The sequence below is a fragment of the Armigeres subalbatus genome, chromosome 2 (assembly GCF_024139115.2).
Source record: "Armigeres subalbatus isolate Guangzhou_Male chromosome 2, GZ_Asu_2, whole genome shotgun sequence".
NCBI classification, from domain to species: domain Eukaryota; kingdom Metazoa; phylum Arthropoda; class Insecta; order Diptera; family Culicidae; genus Armigeres; species Armigeres subalbatus.
In genome coordinates this window covers 463,597,005-463,616,610 of record NC_085140.1, presented here as the reverse complement: position 1 = coordinate 463,616,610, position 19,606 = coordinate 463,597,005, and the positions used below count along the sequence as shown (strand labels likewise).

At 47.5% G+C, this 19,606-nt stretch overlaps 1 protein-coding gene across 7 annotated transcripts in view; it reads left to right on the top strand.

Annotated features, from left to right (window-relative positions):
* LOC134213891 (dynein axonemal heavy chain 2-like) overlaps positions 1-19,606 on the top strand; it is a 74,181-nt gene that overhangs the window by 6,770 nt on the left and 47,805 nt on the right. For 5 of the 7 annotated variants that reach the window (XM_062693345.1, XM_062693346.1, XM_062693347.1 and 2 more), the window contains exons 7-12: positions 15,963-16,185; positions 16,246-16,369; positions 16,456-16,607; positions 16,660-16,830; positions 16,920-18,027; positions 18,095-19,042. In XM_062693345.1, the coding sequence (XP_062549329.1) occupies positions 15,963-16,185; positions 16,246-16,369; positions 16,456-16,607; positions 16,660-16,830; positions 16,920-18,027; positions 18,095-19,042 (2,726 nt within the window). Of the gene's footprint in view, positions 1-15,962; positions 16,186-16,245; positions 16,370-16,455; positions 16,608-16,659; positions 16,835-16,919; positions 18,028-18,094; positions 19,043-19,606 lie in introns of those variants that run through there. The other 2 variants (XM_062693352.1, XM_062693351.1) reach the window with 2 other exon arrangements.

The following is a 19,606-nucleotide window of genomic DNA, read 5'->3' as shown; positions in this document are numbered from 1 at the left end:
ATGACCTATGCTATAGAAATTGACATAATGCAATAGCAATTGCATGCATTTAGGTCGAACTTGTTGGTAAAGAACCATGTACGCCTAAAATAGTGTAATTTCCACGTGTTTATTTTTACGCGCTTATTAGTTTTCATATTCTGTGTAGGCTAAGGAAACCCCCTAGCTAGGAAAATTGTACGCGCCAAAAAGTATGGATCCCGCCAAATACGGAAACAAATTGCCAACGCGGTTTCACCCCATTTTGCGAGCACCTTAACTAATTAGCGAACGTTCACTGTATATTAAATATGAACATTCACAATTCTCCCCTAACAATACATAATAAATCGCATTCGTTCAAAAGTATCGTTAAATAGTTTTAACTATACACGAAACAGTTGTAATAGATCGTAGTCAACACTTGGTTGAAAATAAGCCCAAACCTCCCACACATGTTTGACAAACATTGAATCTGTTGCCTAGAATTTGGACTAGTTGACATTAAGTTTTATTGTTCCTAAAATATCTCTAGACACGGTTAAACGGGGTCTTACCAATCCGGAGATAGCGAGTTGGATTCTCGGTCCGGTCTAGGATGGGAAACATTGTCGAATCCCAGGACATAGTGCATCCATTGCTCTTGCCATACAAAATACATACTCATGCAATGGCGAGCGTAGAAAAGCTTTCAATTAATAACTGAGGAAATGCTAATAAAATACAAAGATAAAAGCAGGCCAAGTTCTAGTTCAAGTGTAGAGCCGTAGAAGAGGAAAAAACCCAGATCAATCTACCTAGCGTTGGTGGTGCCTTTCTCGCGCATTAAAAAAATAAGAAAAACAAAGAGGTCAAAATAGCACTTATGGAGATAGATTTTACTTTTTCAATCAATTCGGATATATTTGCGGTCATTTGAATGCATTGCTGCAATCTCAGGAATTTTTTTTTTCGTTTTTGAATTTTTTATCCCAAGGGGGGACTCCTGGCAAAAAAAAAACAATATTTTTCTAATAACTTTGTAACGCAATGATCGTTCGGGCCAATTTTCAATAGGAAACAACTGGACCGCAATCCGCTTTCATTGCAACTTGTTGTGAGCAAATCGGATAATGCTAAGTACCGTCAACTGGGGGGAAGATGATCATTTTTAAGACAAAACATGCAATAACAATGTGTGTTTACATTTTAAATCGAAACAAATATTTTCAAAACATGTACTGCTATACGTTGCAATAATCAACAACTTTAGTTTTCTGAAATGCGTTCTCATTTATTAAAATAAATTAAATTATCACACATTTTTTGAGTAATCTGGTTTGGGGTGAAGTTGATCAAGACAGCTCTACTAAAATCATTATGACCTAGCCGTCAAAATACGCTAGGTTATTTGTATGAATGTTGAATTTACTACGTAAAGAAGTCTACGAAGTCAATATTTAAAACGAAAATAGCGTCATTTATGACTATCTCTCTCTTTCTTCCACAAAATACATTTTCATGATTATAATCAAAAAACTCGGATTTCTACCTAGCGGAAACATTACTTGAACGGAGAATATTGTTGACTACCGTTTCATAAAAAAAATGGCACTTTTGACTGACACATCAAATGATCATCTTCACCTCAATGATCATCTTCCCCCCAGTTGACGGTACCAAAAAGTGTGTCTCACATTTTTGTACACACACACACACATACATACACACATGCAGACAATGATCGATCGGGACAATTTTCAATAGGAAACAACTAGACCGCAATCCGCTTTCATTGCAACTTGTTGCGAGCAAATCGGATAATGCTAAGTACCAAAAAGTGTGTCTCACATTTTTGCACACACACACACACACACACACACGCACACACACGCACACACACACACACACACACACACACACACACACACACACACACGCACACACACACACGCGTGGGCGTGGTAATCGTTGGCTTCGCTGACGATATTACGCTGGAGGTCTACGGCGAATCGATCGAAGAGGTGGAGTTGACTGCAGCCCACTCGATCGCAATTGTGGAGGAGTGGATGAGTTCCAGGAAGTTAGAACTGGCTCACCACAAGACTGAGGTGGTTGTTGTTAACAACCGAAAGTCGGAGCAGCAAGCGGTGATAAGGGCAGGCAACTGCACGATCACCTCTGAACGCTCAATCAAACTCTTGGGGTAATAATCGACGATAAGCTCACCTTTGGTAGCCACGTCAATTACGCCTGCAAGCGTGCCTCCACAGCTATAGTGGCATTGTCCCGGATGATGTCCAATAGCTCTGCGGTTTATGCCAGCAAGCGCAAGCTTCTGGCTAGCGTTGCTCTGTCCATACTGAGGTATGGGGGGCCAGCTTGGGGCACGGCCCTGCGTATTAACTGCTACAGAACGAAGTTAGAAAGTACGTATAGGCTCATGTGCCTAAGAGTTGCGAGCGCGTACCGTACCGTGTCGCACGATGCACTCTGCGTCATCACCGGTATGATGCCTATTGACATCGTTATCGGTGAAGACATAGAGTGCTTTGAAATGCGCGGCACGAGAGGCATCCGCAGGACTGTCAGGTTGGCCTCAATGGTCAAATGGCAGCGTGCGTGGGACAGTTCCACTAAGGGTAGATGGACACATAGGTTGATACCGGAGATAGGTACGTGGGTCAAGAGGCGCCATGGGGAAATCACTTTCCACCTGACCCAGGTCCTTACAGGCCATGGTTGCTTCAGACAGTACCTACACCGGTTCGGACACTCGGCCTCGCCCGAGTGTCCGGTGTGCGTTGGTTTAGAGGAAACGGCGGAACACGTGTTGTTCGTGTGCCCGCGTTTTCGCACAATGCGTGACCACATGCTTGCCACATGTGGTCTGGACACTACCCGGACAACCTAGTTCGGAGGATGTGTAAAGATGAAGTTGGCTGGAACGCCGTTTTATCGGCTATCGTCCAAATCGTCTCGGAGCTACACAGAAGGTGGCGCGTGGACTCGAGGGATGGCTAGTTCAGGCGCAAATAAGAGGTGGTCCAAGGGTTCGGAGTCGGCTTCATGGGTCATACCGGTGCCCTGTGGTCGAACTCGATCCTTTTATCGAACAAGTGGCCGCGTGAAAAACAACATGGTATCGTCGCTTTCGCGGCGTCGGTCAACCGGGCGGGTTCCGAGCCCGAGGACGGAAAGGGGTCCTCGTCAAGGCTGGGGCAGCCGTAGGCACCGCGTCGGCAAGTCCCTCTGTGTGCTGGCGAATAGGCCCTATCGCAGAAAGGTCAATTTGGGGTGCACACGGCATCATCATTCTTGATACCAGTCGTGCAGAGGGAAGCAGGCGCGAAGTCGACCCTGCCCACCTTCCGAGGACATAGGGCGTGGTAAGGCCACCTGGAAAGCCGGCAATGCGCTGGCACGATACCATGGTGTTCTTCTAAAAAAGCGAGTCACGATGTTCGATGCTGCAAGGACACGCAGCTAACCTCGAGGGTGCGTTATGCACTGGCCCCCTTTGAAGCATTACTTTCTGGTTGTACCGAAGGGACGATGGGCTTGGCGGCAATGGAAACGGTTTAGCTGGTCGGGGATGCAGTCCTGCCTCCCTCATTGGAGGTGGCCCCTAACCCAGCACTTCCTGGTCAACCCAGGATGTCTGTTGAGCAGATTCCCCCTCCATTGTTTAGGAAGAAAAAAAAAAAACACACACACACACACACACACACACACACACACACACACACACACACACACACACACACACACACACACACACACACACACACACACACACACACACGCACACACACGCGCACACACACACACACACACACACGGAGGTGGGAGCTCGGGACTTGTTCCTGGGCGCCAATGGAAAACCACCAGTCGGCGGTTCCTTCGGAAGATGACCGGGCCCTGGAACCAGTTTACTGGTTCCCAGTCAGCCCAAGCGGAATCTGCCTAGGGGCGTGCGGAGGAGGTTCAACAGTGGGCTCTGTTGAATCTCTACAAAAACCACAAGTCTATAAGCAGCTCTGTACAAGCGACCCGTGCCGCTTCCAAAGCACTTCAGCCCAACACAAGCAGGAGTGCCCACCGGCACATCAGGATCGATGTCAGTGAGATTCTGATTACGGCATACTGGCAATGGCGAACGACATTGGATGAGTAACGGTTTATGGTTTGGTTAAAACGACATTGACATTCTGTTCCCTGAGTAAAGCAGGGTGACACCTCCTTGAAACGGCGAGCAGGCTAATGGTGCGACTGCCTCCGTCCCGATAAACAACCTGGCAGGCCTCCGGAAACGCTCAAAACCCGCCACCAATCATGGGGGGTAGTAGGTTCAGATGTAACATTCCTGATCTACGTCGATCCGGCTCTGAACACGGTGCCATAAAGAACCTGTGTCAACCCTTGCATGGACCTCACTGCTTGCATAGGTACCCATGGGATCATTATAGGCGACTATCTACAACGGGCAGAGATAACGATCCGGAGGGGACCCTTTCAACATGAAGAACAATTTAGAACTCAACGAAGGAGCAAGTGTGTCGAATCCGTTCGTCACAAGTGGTTTGACGAGGTCTCCGCCTCAGCAGACCAAAAAGGCGGAAGAACAGCGCCAGGTGGTTATACCGCGAATGCTAACGCAAGTAAGCAAACAAGGTGATAATAATGAGCAGAAGCCGCCCACGAACAATGGCTGGAACGTGCCTCAACAACAGCTGAAGATACAAAGAGCTGGTGTTGAAGATCCGGAGGGCTCTTGGGTCGGCCATGACGGAGTGGCACATCCTAACGCAGAGAGCAGAAAAAGCTGAGAGAGAATTGACTGATGCAAAACACACCCTTGCATCAGCGGCGCTGCGAAAGGACACACCTGGACTGATTCCGGAAGAACCCAACAAGAGCAGAAAAGAGAAACTAGTGCAACCGGAAAACACACCGGCATCCGTGCCTAAGAGGCATAGGTCCTCGCCCGGAGACGAAAGACCAGGAGGCTCCAAAAAACAAAGAGACGGTCTACTCAAACGCATGGTTGTCGCAGAGCCGGAAGAGACCGGCGATAGCAACAGAAGGTCACCCTGGCAGGTGGTCCAAAAGAAGACAAAAAAGAATCGGATCAATGCGAGCGAAAGACAAAATGTCATCAAAAGAAGCGTGAAAAAGAAAGGCGAGGCGCTTCTAGTGAAGACTAGCGAGGAAGGATATCTGGAGGTCCTGCGGACCATTAGGACAGCTCCAGAACTGAAGGACTTCGGTGCCGACGTACAAAAAATCCGGCGCACACGGGCGGGTGACATGATCTTCGAGTTGAAAAAAGACTCGAAGAACAAGAGCTCGTCATATAAGGAGCTAACAGAGAGGGTAGTGGGAGATAAAGCGCAAGTGAGAGCTATGGCGCCTGAAGTGAACCTCCAATGCGTGGATTATTTATTTATCATCAGACTAAGGCCGGAGTGGCCTGTGCTGCACATAAAAGACCTCTCCATTCAGCTCGGTTCATGGCTGCACTTCGCCAACCACGCAGTCTGCGGAGGGTCCGCAAGTCGTCCTCCACCTGATCGATCCACCTTGCCCGCTGTGCACCTCGCCTTCTTGTTCCCGTCGGATCGTTGTCGAGAACCATTTTTACCGGATTACTGTCCGACATTCTGGCTACGTGCCCGGCCCACCGCAGTCTTCCGATTTTCGCGGTGTGAACGATGGATGGTTCTCCCAACAGCTGATGCAACTCGTGGTTCATTCGCCTCCTCCACGTACCGTCCGCCATCTGCAACCCACCATAGATGGTACGCAACACTTTCCTTTCGAAGACTCCCAGTGCGCGTTGGTCCTCCACGAGCATCGTCCAGGTCTCGTGTCCGTAGAGAACTACCGGTCTTATAAGCGTTTTGTAGATAGTCAGTTTGGTACGGCGGCGAACTCTATTCGATCGAAGCGTCTTGCGGAGTCCAAAGTACGTACGATTTCCAGCCACTATGCGTCTCCGAATTTCTCTGCTGGTATCGTTATCGGCGGTCACCAGTGAGCCCAAGTACACGAATTCTTCAACCACCTCGATTTCGTCACCACCGATAGAAACTCGTGGTGGGTGGCTTACATCATGTACTTCGTCTTCGACGTGTTGATGACTAGTCCAATCCGTTTAGCTTCGCTTTTCAGTCTGATGTAGGCTTCCTCCATCCTCTCAAAGTTACGTGCCATGATATCAATGTCGTCGGCGAAACCAAATAACTGGACGGACTTCGTGAAAATCGTACCACTCGTGTCAATCCCTGCCCTTCGTATTACTCCCTCCAAAGCGATGTTGAATAGCAGACACGAAAGACCATCGCCTTGCCGTAACCCTCTACGGGTTTTCGAAGGGACTCGAGAATGCCCTGAAACTCGAACTACGCACATCACCCGATCCATCGTCGCCTTGATCAACCGTATCAGTTTATCCGGAAATCCGTTTTCGTGCATTAGCTGCCATAGCTGGTCCCGATCGATTGTATCATATGCGGCTTTGAAGTCGATAAATAGATGATGTGTGGGCACGTTGTATTCGCGGCATTTCTGCAATACCTGACGTATGGCGAACACCTGGTCTGTGGTAGAGCGTTCACCCATAAATCCCGCCTGGTACTGCCCCACGAACTCTCTTGCAATTGGTGTTAGTCGACGGCATAAAATTTGGGAGAGTACCTTGTAGGCGGCGTTCAGCAATGTGATTGCGCGGTAGTTGCTACAATCCAGCTTATCGCCCTTTTGTAGATGGGACACACGACACCTTCCATCCACTCCTGCGGCAGAACCTCATCCTCCCAAACCTTGGTAATCACCCAGTGCAGCGCTCGAGCCAGTGCTTCACCACCGTGTTTAAACAGCTCTCCTGGTAGTTGGTCAACTCCAGGGGCTTTGTTGTTTTTCAGCCGGCCGATCTCCTCCTGGATTTCCTGGAGATTCGGAGCCGGAAGTCGCATGTCCTGCGCGCGTGCTCCTAGGTTCATTACCATACCGCCACCGTTGTCTGCCATATCGCCATTCAGGTGCTCTTCGTAGTGCTGCCGCCACCTTTGGATCACCTCACGCTCGTTCGTAAGAAGGTTCCCGTTTAAGTCCTTACACATATCGGGCTGTGGCACGTGGCCCTTACGTGAACGGTTCAACTTCTCATAGAACTTTCGTGCGTTATTAGCGCGGTACAGTTCCTCCGTCTCTTCACGGTCTCGATCTTCCTGCTGGCGCTTTTCCTCCGGAAAATCGAGTTTTGTCTGTTCCGCGCCCGTTTGTATCGTGCCTCGTTCGCCCTCGTGCGGTGTTGCAGCAATCTCGCCCATGCTGCATTCTTCTCCTCAACTAACTGCTCACATTCGCCGTCATACCAGTCGTTTCTCTGATCCGGAGCCACCGTGCCTAGTGCAGCGGTTGCGGTGCTTCCAATGGCGGATCGAATATCTCTCCAGCCATCTTCAAGAGATGCTGCGCCTAGCTGCTCTTCCGTTGGGAGTGCCACTTCCAGCTGCTGCGCGTAGTCTTGGGCTAGTCTACCGTCTTGTAGCCGCCCAATGTTAAGCCGCGGCGGACGACTCCGACGCGTGTTGATCACCGTCGAGAGTTTTGAGCGCAGACATACTGCGACGAGGTAGTGGTCGGATTCAATATTCGCACTGCGGTAAGTGCGTACGTTCGTGATGTCGGAGAAGAATTTACCGTCGATTAGAACGTGGTCGATTTGGTTTTCCGTTACTTGATTAGATGATTTCCATGTGGCCTTGTGGATATTCTTGCAAAGTGCTTCGGACTACCATTCCGCGGGAGGCTGCAAAGTTTATGCATCGTTGGCCGTTGTCGTTCGATACGGTATGCAGACTATCCGGTCCGATGACCGGTCTATACATTTCCTCCCTTCCTACCTGAGCGTTCATGTCACCGATGACGATTTTGACGTCCCGCAGTGGGCATCCATCGTATGTCTGCTCCAGCTGCGCATAGAACGCTTCTTTTTCGTCGTCGGATCTCCCTTCGTGTGGGCAGTGCACGTTGATGATGCTATAGTTGAAGAAACGGCCTTTTATCCTCAGCTTGCACATCCTTGCGTTGATTGGCTGCCACCCAATCACGCGTTGGCGCATCTTTCCCAGCACTATGAAGCCGGTTCCCAGCTCGTTGGTGGTGCCACAGCTTTGGTAGAAGGTAGCCGCTCGATGCCCGCTTTTCCACACTTTCTGTCCTGTCCAGCAGATTTCCTGCAGCGCTACGACATCGAAGTTGCGGGGATGTAATTCATCGTAGATTATCCTATCGCAACCTGCGAAGCCTAGCGACTTGCAGTTCCATGTTCCAAGCTTCCAATCGTGATCCTTTATTCGTCGCCTAGGTCGTTGCCGATTGTATCGAGTCGTATTATCTTCTATGTCGTTCGTAATAGTTGTTTTTAAAGGCGGCTTATTGGGCCTGCGCAAACCTCCTGTCTCGTCGGAGGGCCGTCGTGTCAGGGCTGTTTAGCGTCCCACCTAACACCAGGACTTGGGCTTGTGCGCTTTGAGCGGCACACGGTCGCTTTGGCGGAGACTACTTGCGGATACATGCAGCTTTTTATAGAGGTTTAACAGGGCCCACTGTCAAACCCCACCACATCCTAGGCAGGCGCCACAACTCGCAGATGGCCTGGGGAGGGATCGTCAAGCCCTTGGACATAGTCCCTGCTGCCCCCAATGCGTGGATCTGGATGAAATTACAACAGCAGACGATGTAATTGCCGCAATGAAGGAGCAATTTAATCTGGGAGACGTCGAAATGACAATCCGGCTAAGAAGAGGGCCATCCGGTACACAAGTCGCAGGAATAAAGCTTCCGGTAGATGCTGCCGAAAAAGCATTGAAAATCGGTAAAGTTAAAGTCGGTTGGTCGGTGTGCTCGCTGAGCCTCTCTCAGCAACCAGAGGTGTGCTTCAGGTGCCAAGAGTTTGGCCATCTGGCACGAAATTGCAAAGGACCAGATAGATCGAAACTTTGTAGAAGGTGTGGAGAGGATGGCCACAAAGCGCAAAGCTGCAAAAAGCCACCAAAATGCCTAATCTGTCCTAAAATGTCCAGCGTATAAACAGGCGATGTCTGGTAAATCACAGTGGAGGTAATACAAATTAACCTCAACCACTGTGATACCGCACAGCAACTGCTGTGGCCGCCGCAATATGTACAGTAGGGAGATATCCTTTCCAAGACATCGAGTACCGTGCAGCTGAAGGCTTCGTGATCGCCAAAGTTAACGGAGTCTATATATGTAGCTGCTACGCACCCCCACGTTGGACAAGTGATCAGTTTAACCAGATGCTGGATACGTTAGTAGCGGAGCTTACCGACAGGAGGCCAGTCGTCATCGCTGGTGACTTTAATGCCTGGGCGTTAGAGTGGGGCAGCCGTCTCACTAACCAAAGAGGTTGGAGTCTGCTGGAAGAACTTGCTAGGCTAAATGTAGATCTGGTTAACGAAGGATCGACGCGTACCTACCGGAGAGATGGCAGAGAGTCCATAATTGATGTTACCTTTTGCAGTCCTGCATTAACGAGGAACATAAACTGGAGAGTCTGCGAAGGCTATACACATAGCGATCATCAGGCGGTCCGATACTGCGTCGGAGAGAAAGTAGCGATACAAGCACGTGAGTGTGGTACCAAAGAGCTTAGGTGGAAGACAGAAACCTTTAACAAGGAGGTGCTAGCAGAGGCAATTAGATTCGAGCGCAACCTGGTAAACCTGAGTCCAGACGAGCTGGTTGCAGCATTGACTCGAGCCTGCGATGCAACCATGCCGAGAAAAGTACAGCCACGACATGTCCGCCGTCCAGTCTACTGGTGGAATGGAACGATCGCCGAACTCCGTCGCAACTGTCTTAGAGCAAGGAGGAGAATGCAGAGAGCCCGCAACAATGTCGAAAGGGAAGAGCGTAGACCTGTGTTCTGCGCAGCAAGAGCTGCTTTCAAAAAGGAAATTAGGCTCAGCAAGGCAGCCTGCATGCAAGAGCTCTGTCGTAACGCAGATGCTAACCCATGGGGGGATGCATACAGGGTCGCTATGGCAAAGATTAGAGGTCCATCGATACCGCCAGAGAGGTGCCCAGAAAAGCTTAGGACAATTATCGAAGGTCTGTTTCCACACCACGAGCCAACCGTCTGGCCACCCACACCGTATGGCGACAATAACACCAGTACGAATGAAGCCCTGCTTACGAATCAAGAACTCATCACTGCTGCGAAAAGCCTAAAAGCAAACAAAGCTCCTGGACTAGATGGTATCCCCATCCTGGTCTTGAAAGCAGCGATCCAGGCGAACCCGGATATGTTCCGTAGCACGTTGCAGAAGTGCATCGATGAAGGAAACTTTCCCGATTGCTGGAAGCGGCAAACACTAGTATTGCTGCCGAAGCCGGGTAAGCCACCCGGAGACCCATCGTCCTACAGACCTATTTGTCTGCTAGACACGGTCGGAAAACTCCTGGAGAAGGTCATCCTCAGCTTAGCTTAGCTTAGCTTAGCTTAGACTGACTGTACATATCAATGGTTGCTACTCCGTGATTGATCAGAACTGGTGCAAATTGCACTACGATCAAAAACTCCTGGAGAAGGTCATCCTCAACAGATTAACTATCTACACAGAAGGCGACAACGGATTATCGTGCAAGCAGTTTGGGTTCCGAAAGAGCAGATCCACAGTTGACGCTATCCGGGAAGTCGTAGAAGCAGCTGAAGCAGCCAAGAAGCAAAAGAGAAGAGGTAACCGCTACTGCGCTGTGGTTACCTTAGACGTGAAAAATGCGTTCAACAGTGCGAGTTGGGAAGCAATAGCTAACTCTCTACACAGCATGAGAGTTCCGGGATACCTTTGCAGAATTCTAAAGAGCTATTTCGAGAATCGGACACTAGTTTACGAAACACATGAGGGACTAAAGAGAGTACGAATAACAGCTGGTGTTCCACAAGGTTCTATCCTGGGACCGACGTTGTGGAATGCTATGTACGACGGGTTATTGCAGCTCAGACTACCAAGAGGCGTGAAGATAGTTGGGTTTGCGGACGACGTGGTACTCCTGGTAATCGGAGAAACAGTAGATGAGGTGGAAGTACGTGCTATGGAGGCCATAGGAATAGTGGAGAACTGGATGTGCGGAAAAAAGCTGGCATTAGCCCACCATAAAACCGAAGTGATGATAATCAGCAACCGAAAAGCAGTTCAGCAGACTACAATCACGGTCGAGGTCACCATCGAGTCGAAGCGAGAAGTGAAGCATCTGGGGGTGATGATCGATGACCAGCTCAACTTCAACAGCCACGTCGATTACGCCTGCGATAAGGCAGCAAAAGCCACCACAGCATTAACCAGAGTAATGGCGAATAGCTCTGCGATTAGTAGCAGAAAGAGGAGACTCTTAGCCAGCGTTTCTACTTCTGTACTCAGATACGGTGCCCCCGTCTGGGCGGCAGGAGCAATCACGAAAAGGAACCTGACACGGCTCAACAGCACATACAGGTTAATGGCTATGCGGGTGGCAAGTGCGTACCGGACCATTTCGATGGATGCGGTCTGCGTCATAGTAGGCATGACTCCCATCAAATTTTTATTGGAGGAAGATTGTGCCTGCTATGGACTACGTGGAACGATGGGAGCACGCAAGATTGCGAGAGTCGATTCGATGCGAAAGTGGCAGCAGGATTGGGACAGTAGTTCGAAAGGAAGGTGGACCTATCGGCTCATTCCGAACCTGCAGTCGTGGGAGCACAGAAAACACAAAACAAGTCAACTTCTTTCTGACGCAGTTCCTGTCAGGCCATGGATGCTTCAGGAAGTATTTGCATAGATTCAGACACGCAGAGTCTCCACTTTGTCCGGCCTGTCCGAACTGTGAAGAAACACCGGAGCACGTGATATTCGACTGTCCACGATTCAGGGCAGAACGGAGTTGGATCTCAACGGTCAGCACTCGAAGCATAAATCCCGACAACATCGTTCAGGAAATGTGCGAAAATGAAAATACGTGGAACATGGTGAACAGAGCAGTAACGCAGATCATGCTGTCGTTGCAGCGAAAATGGCGTGAAGACCAGAGAGCACTGGACAGTGAGCGTAGGAGATGAATAGTAGCCGATCGTGGGAAAACGACCGGTTCGGAGTCGTCGGGGCGCCAGTGAACCGGAAGTCATCCTTCAACCGGAATCACTGGACCGACCTCGGCACTCAATCGGTACGCCCAATGATCGATGTAACCGTGCCGTAATTAAGAAGTGAGAGCAAAATGTATCGTAGTGGAGATACGCAGTCATACTTGCATCAGTAATGATGAGGAGAATGCAGCGAACTAGCAATGCTTGCTAGAGGCTGGACAAGTGAAGTGCATGAGCACAGCCCCTCTCCGAAGTATTGACATCCAGTAAGGACCAGGGCATTAGAAGAGAGGGTAACTCAAGTAACCTTCTGTTGCTTGGGTGGGTTTAGTGGGTTCGGCGGGCTGGCCTTCTGCCTTCCGCGCCAACCCCACTCCCTGAGTGATAATTTCAGGTGTCTGTAAGCAGATTTGCCTTCATCCCTCTATAAAAAAAACACACACACACACACACACAGGGGCAGCAGGGACTTTGTCCAAGGGCTTGACGACCCCTCCCCATGGCCACTGCGAGTTAGACCGGGACCATCGTCCCTAACCCCTAATCCCAAGGCGTCAAGCGACCCGTGCCGAGGGGATGCATGGCCAGGGGGGTGAAATAATAAGCTAGGCCTTTAACGGAGCCTGTGGGGTACCTGGGCACCCTCCACCGTAATTGTCCCTTACCGCGTTATGCTGGGCTCTGGCGTGTTGGACCTTTTTCCCGAGCAACTCGTGGGACCAAAATGGAAAACCAAGTCAATTCTTCAATTAGTGGTAGTAGTGTAGGCGACAACCCCTTCGCAAGAGGTGGGTTGTTCAGGTCTTCGCCTAGGAGGCCAGAGGCAATAGTCGGCAGCTCAGTGCGCAGCGCCAGCGTGGGTCACTCAACCTTCCTCTCGGCTATAAAAACGCCGGTAGGGGTTATTGACGGCCCATGGCTTGTGGAGGCGATGAACCGCAAACGCGATGGGCTTTCGGCCTTCGAGGTGGCGACGGAACAGCTGGACGCCATCATCGACTTTGCGTCATCGAAGCATAATATTAGCAAGGACCTCAAGAGGAGCTTGCAGAAACTTCGAAAGTCGATGCTGGACGCCAAGCTGGAGAGGGCGGTCGGGACGGCCAAGTGTAAACCCGTGAAATCGGTGGAGTTGAGGTCTACCCAGACTGAGGCCCAAGGATTCGCGGACTCGGGCAAGGTCGAATCGACCGAAGGCGTGCCAGCAAAGACGGTGGTGCCAAAGTCTACCCAGACTGAGGCTCAAGTATTTGCGGGTACGTCGGGGGTGACTGCTCCAACGGAGCAGACACAAAAACGGGGGAGACAGTCTCCAGGAGATGAGCTCCCTGGGGGCCGCTCCAAAACGCGGAGGGTTACTACCCCGAACAAGGGTAATGGGGCTGGGAAGCTGAACCCCGGTCAGGTACCTCCAAAACCGGGGGAGGAAGGACCTGGAAAGGTCCGTCCACTCAGGAAAGACGGTGATAAGGGGTTACGGCAGGCTGAAAGTTCTCAACCGCACCAGACCAGGGAAATAGAGGGGGGTGACGCCTCCTGGACCCTGGTCAAGAACAAGAGGAAACCGAAGACGTCAAGGGCCGAAAAGAAGGCCCAGGCGAATAAGGGTAGCAAGAAGTCTAGGGTAGGCGCCAATCGCTCCAGGGGCGATGCCCTAGTCATCACGGCGGACGAGGCTAAGTACTCGGATGTTTTGAAGGCGATGAGGAGTGACGTTAAGCTCGGTGAACTCGGCGCCGACGTACGTCGAATAAGACGTACCCGGATGGGCGAGATGATACTCGAGCTAAAGCGGGGCGTCTCGCAAAAGGGCGCCGCCTACAAGAAGTTGGCGGAGGAGGTCCTAGGCGAGACGGTCAAGGTGAGGGCACTCACGACGGAGGTGAATCTAAGGGTTAAAGACCTGGACGAGATCACTGAAGTCGAAGAGCTCGTCACGGCACTGCGGCGACAGTGTGAAGTGGAGACGACCACCGCAGCCGTTCGGCTACGGAAAGGTCCGGCAGGGACGCAGGTAGCATTGGTTCGGCTATCTGCAGCGGACGCCTCCAAGGTAGTCAAGTTAGGGAGCGTCAAGGTGGGATGGTCGGTATGCCCTGTGCGCATATACGAGCAACCCGAAGTTTGCTTCAAGTGCCTGGAACCGGGGCACAAGCAATGGGACTGCAAAGGCCCTGACAGAAGCAATCTCTGCCGACGCTGCGGATTGGAGGGACATAAGGCACAATGCTGCAGGAACCCTCCCACTTGTTTGATTTGTTCCAGCAAAGCTGTGAACAGCAAGCACCCCATGGGGGGTTCGATGTGCCCGGCGTTTAAGCGTGCTGCAAAATCAAAGTGCAGGTAACGCAGCTGGCTTGCTCGGCCTCGCCCGAGTGTCTGGTGTGCGTTGGTTTAGAGGAAACGGCGGAACACGTGTTGTTCGTGTGCCCGCGTTTTCGCACAATGCGTGACCACATGCTTGCCTAGTTCGGAGGATGTGTAAAGATGAAGTTGGCTGGAACGCCGTTTTATCGGCTATCGTCCAAATCGTCTCGGAGCTACACAGAAGGTGGCGCGTGGACTCGAGGGATGGCTAGTTCAGGCGCAAATAAGAGGTGGTCCAAGGGATCGGAGTCGGCTTCATGAGTCATACCGGTGGTCATGCTCTGTGGTCGAACTCGATCCTTTTATCGAACAAGTGGCCGCGCGAAGAACAACATGGTATCGTCGCTTTCGCGGCGTCGGTCAACCGGGCGGGTTCCGAGCCCGAGGACGGAAAGGGGTCCTCGTCAAGGCTGGGGCAGGCGTAGGCCTCGCGTCGGCAAGTCCCTCTGTGTGCTGGCGAATAGCCCCTATCGCAGAAAGGTCAATTTGGGGTGCACGCGGCATCATCATTCTTGATACCAGTCGTGCAGAGGGAAGCAGGCGCGAAGTCGACCCTTCCCACCTTCCGAGGACATAGGGCGTGGTAAGGCCACCTGGAAAGCCGGCAATGCGCTGGCACGATACCATGGTGTTCTTCTAAAAAAGCGAGTTACGATGTTCGATGCTGCAAGGACACGCAGCTAACCTCGAGGGTGCGTTATGCACTGGCCCCCCTTTGAAGCATTACTTTCTGGTTGTACCGAAGGGACGATGGGCTTGGCGGCAATGGAAACGGTTTAGCTGGTCGGGGATGCAGTCCTGCCTCCCTCATTGGAGGTGGCCCCTAACCCAGCACTTCCTGGTCAACCCAGGATGTCTGTTGAGCAGATTCCCCCTTCATTGTTTAGGAAGAAAAAAAAACACACACACACACACACACACACACACACACACACACACACACACACACACACACACACACACACACACACACACACACACACACACACACACACATATAACACTATGGGGCTCCGAACCATGTATAAAAAGCTCGGTTTTGGAGTGATCCTATAGCCTTTACGTATACTTTGTATACGAGAAAGGCAAAAAGGAGAAGACGATTAAACATTGCATCAACTTGTTTTACAAACATATTTGACCTTGTGTATGGGGTATATAATATTGACACACTGAATTAATAGAGTTTAGACACCGTGCTGAACAAAAATAACATCTCAAAGTAGTAATGTGAACCGCACTACTGTACACCACAGCCGTAGCAGTTTAAATATCTATTTTAATAAAAAAAAATGTCATTCTGCGACGATTCAAAACATATTCTTTCGTCTAAGACGAATTAAGTACTCTCCATTTAATTCCACCAATTAATTTTCGATATCTTTGCAGATACGTATTTCGACCACACTGTTCGTCTTAGACAGTTGACTACATTCCACTAAAAGAGCTTTATATATTTTTCCCGACATATTCTTTATTCCAGAGAAATGCGTACTCGACATTCTTCCAGAGGCATATAACTTAAGACGGAACATTCATCCAAATTGGCAGCAGTACATAGATTATTTAACCCAAATAAAGGAACAGATTGAGAACTATCAAAATCAGTTTAAGCTTTCGATGGCCAACGATGTAGCAGAATTGAAAGTAAATGCTTTAGAAATGTTGAAAATGCTGGAGAACGAAATGCCGGTGGATGATGATATGTAATAAATATATAGCAATAGCATTACTTGCACAATTTAACTTGATGGTTTTCCTATTAGCTCACCACTCGAGGCATTTTCAAAAATTGATCTCTTGATGAAACAGTTAGAAGTCCTAGAAAAAAAGGAAAATAATATCAGAGAAAAGCTCAAACTACTTGGCATTGATTATTATCCCCTCGACGTAAGTAAAATACCACACCTTTTGATTTTTTTTTTCAAAAAATTAATAAAAACCCTTTGACTATTATTATTATTTTTTTAAATAAGGTTATATCTGAAATAAGACGAAAGCTTGAAAATATGAACCTAATATGGAAGTTAGTTGAACAATGGAAGACTATGAAATGTCAAATAAACAACATTAGATACAGCACAATGGAAGTGGAAGAAACAACTGAAAATATTACTTTCATTACTAGGTTCGTACGCTACTCTAATTTTAAACACAAAGTTTTATTTTCATCTTCACAGTGAACTTCAAAATTTGAACAAGTCTCTGCAGCGTGATGAGGAATATCCTATTTTTCAAAGCATTAAAACAGATATAAACAACGTGCATGTCACTTTTCTAATATTTGTTGATATGAGTTTATCTCATATGAGACCGCGTCACTGGAGTGATATCCAATTAATAATTGATTTGTAAGTATCTGTCAGCAATCATTCTTCTCAGCAGCGACTTAGCTCGGTAGGGTTAAAACCATCTGTTTAATTCATTACAACATTTTCAGTAAATTTGAAACATTTGAGCTGATTTCTATAGAAGAAGCAATGAAACATAAACTTTTCTGCTACAAGCAAGCCTTAACTCAATTATGCTTAATAGCACGAAAAGAGTTCACAATTGAAGAAGAACTAGAGAAGGTGGAAAATGTGGCAAAAACAATAAAATATAACATCCAGCAAGCATCAAATGCAACGTATTCAATATTGGAATCAGAAAAAGTTTTTTCATTATTGAAATCGAACCTAACTATTATCGATCAGTTACGTCAATCTCCCTATAGGAAGCACTTTCAGGAAAATATCAACCACTGGGAACAAAATCTACATTTCATGAGTGACTTTCTCGAATTACTTACGTTAATGGAACGGCAAAGTGATACGCTTTACGAAGTCTTCAATATAACAAAATTTTCTACAAACCTTGTGGACTTCAATGAAACATTCAAAATGTGTTTCGATAAGTGGACAGATTTGCTCAAATTTTTACAAAAGACTAACTTGCAATATGACATTTGCCCTCATGCAGCCTCATTCACCAAAGATACTGAATCACTAAGAAAACGTTTCGATGAGATGGCAATTAGCCTAAAGCGGATGTTGCACCACCAAAGGAGTAATTGCAACAGATTGTTTTTGGTACCAGATGAGCTGTTGATTCAAATGATCGGATTTCCAAATGATCTTGATACCATTCAGGCTTCTTTTATGTACACATATGAGAATATAAAAAAATTGAACATAAAACAAATCGAGGCACCGCAAAAATATGAAAAAAGGTGGGAAATATATGGAATTCAAACAAACGAGAGAGAAAATGTAGAATTTAACAAAACAATAGTTATGGACTCTGAACAAAATATCACTACTATACTGAACCAAATAGAAATATCAGTGTTTGAAACTATCAACATAGCACTTCTAAAATGTTACGAATATTTGAAACAAAACTATTTCAAAAGATTAGAAAGCGGATGGATTAGTCGTTGGATGCACCAAACGATAATCAAAAGCACTCAAATGGAAAACACAATGCACATCAGAAACGCAATAGTTCAAACTAATTTGTTGGGCAAATTCAAGCCACTCAAGATGCTAAGAATAATGCATAGTAAGGTAAAAGTTACTCTAGCTTCATTATGAATGCACCATGGTGACGAGTTTGTAATCACAATATTTACAGATGCTGCAAGGGTTATTGACATCAAAACAGAATGGGATGAATCTGAACTACTCCGTATTTCTCAGAAGAAAACTGGAAGACTTATCTATAGTTGAAATCAATACACGAGACGTAATAGAAAGCCTCATCAAAGCAAAAGTAAGCAGTTTATCTGCATTTGAGTGGATATGTCAAATCAAATCATACTGGAACGACGAAACAAAAAAATGTTCAGTGGCTCAGCTGAATAGCATGTTTGCATATGGATACGAACTTAAAGAATGTGGTAAACCAATGTTTATCACTCCACAATCGAATAGGATGATGATGACAATAACAAACATAATCAAAAACAGATTCATTCCTTATGTGAATGAAAACAGCATAGACCATGGATATCGATTACTTAACCAGCTAGCGATTGAAATAGCTACCTTGTTCGTCACACTTAGCTGTAACACTAGTTGGATGATTACAGATGTCACAAGAATTATTGATGGAGTAAAGAACCTTCAGGCGTGGATATGCTTCAGAAACATTGATAAACTATCATCGCAGATTCAGAGCGCTATTAATGGAGTCATAAGAGAAGCTCTAGTGGAAAACCCCAAACAAGCAACTTTAAATTTAAAACATTCAAAAATAACTAATCATTTTCATATATTTGCAATTGTCAACGACTATTCTTATCAGTCACCAGCAATTGATCGATCAATTATGAGACCAATTAGCATCACTCTACCAGATAGAATAATTGTTTTCGAGAACCTACTCTACCTATGTGGTTTTAAGCAATATAAGAAATTGTCCTCGCTGTTAAAACTGTTCTATGAATGTATACTAGGTTCTATACCATCTCAAGCCCACATATGGACCTTAAACCGTATGGAACAAGCCATTTTCAAATCTACGGAAACAATTCGAAACGAACAATACCAAGAAGCCCATGTTATAGGATACGCAATGGAGGTAAATTTAATCGCACCTTACTATTTTCTCAAAATGCTAGAAAGGTATTAGGACGTGGGCGGCTGTCCTACGAAAGACAGAAACAACAAGGGCAAAGTATAAGAGGTAGAATGAACGAAAGGCGGTATAACACTAAACACAGAAACACGAAAAACGGGTGCGGTGCTTCTTTTGCCAATCGGGAGCTACTCTGGGCATTTTGAAACAAGAATTATAACCTAGAGAAATATTAAATTGCTATTGTCACCATTCAGGTGTCTTGTTGATGGTAGAATGTCATCTTTCTGTTTTCTTTTTTGTATCTTAGTCGTTTTTTTTAGAAAATCGAAAATACAAAGTAGTTCTTTTGGCTTTCTTCATTATAAGATGTTGTCTTAAACCACAAAAAAAAAGCAATGGGATCAAAGTAAACTTATCAATTTTCTTTTTTTATTGGCATTGCATCCCCCACTGAGACTTGGCAGTCTCGCAGCTTAGTTCACAGTTGTTAACCCTTATTCTTGTGTACGTATGAACGTGCTTTCAAACGAAAACTGATGCGCATTCTCGTTTACGCCAGCAAAA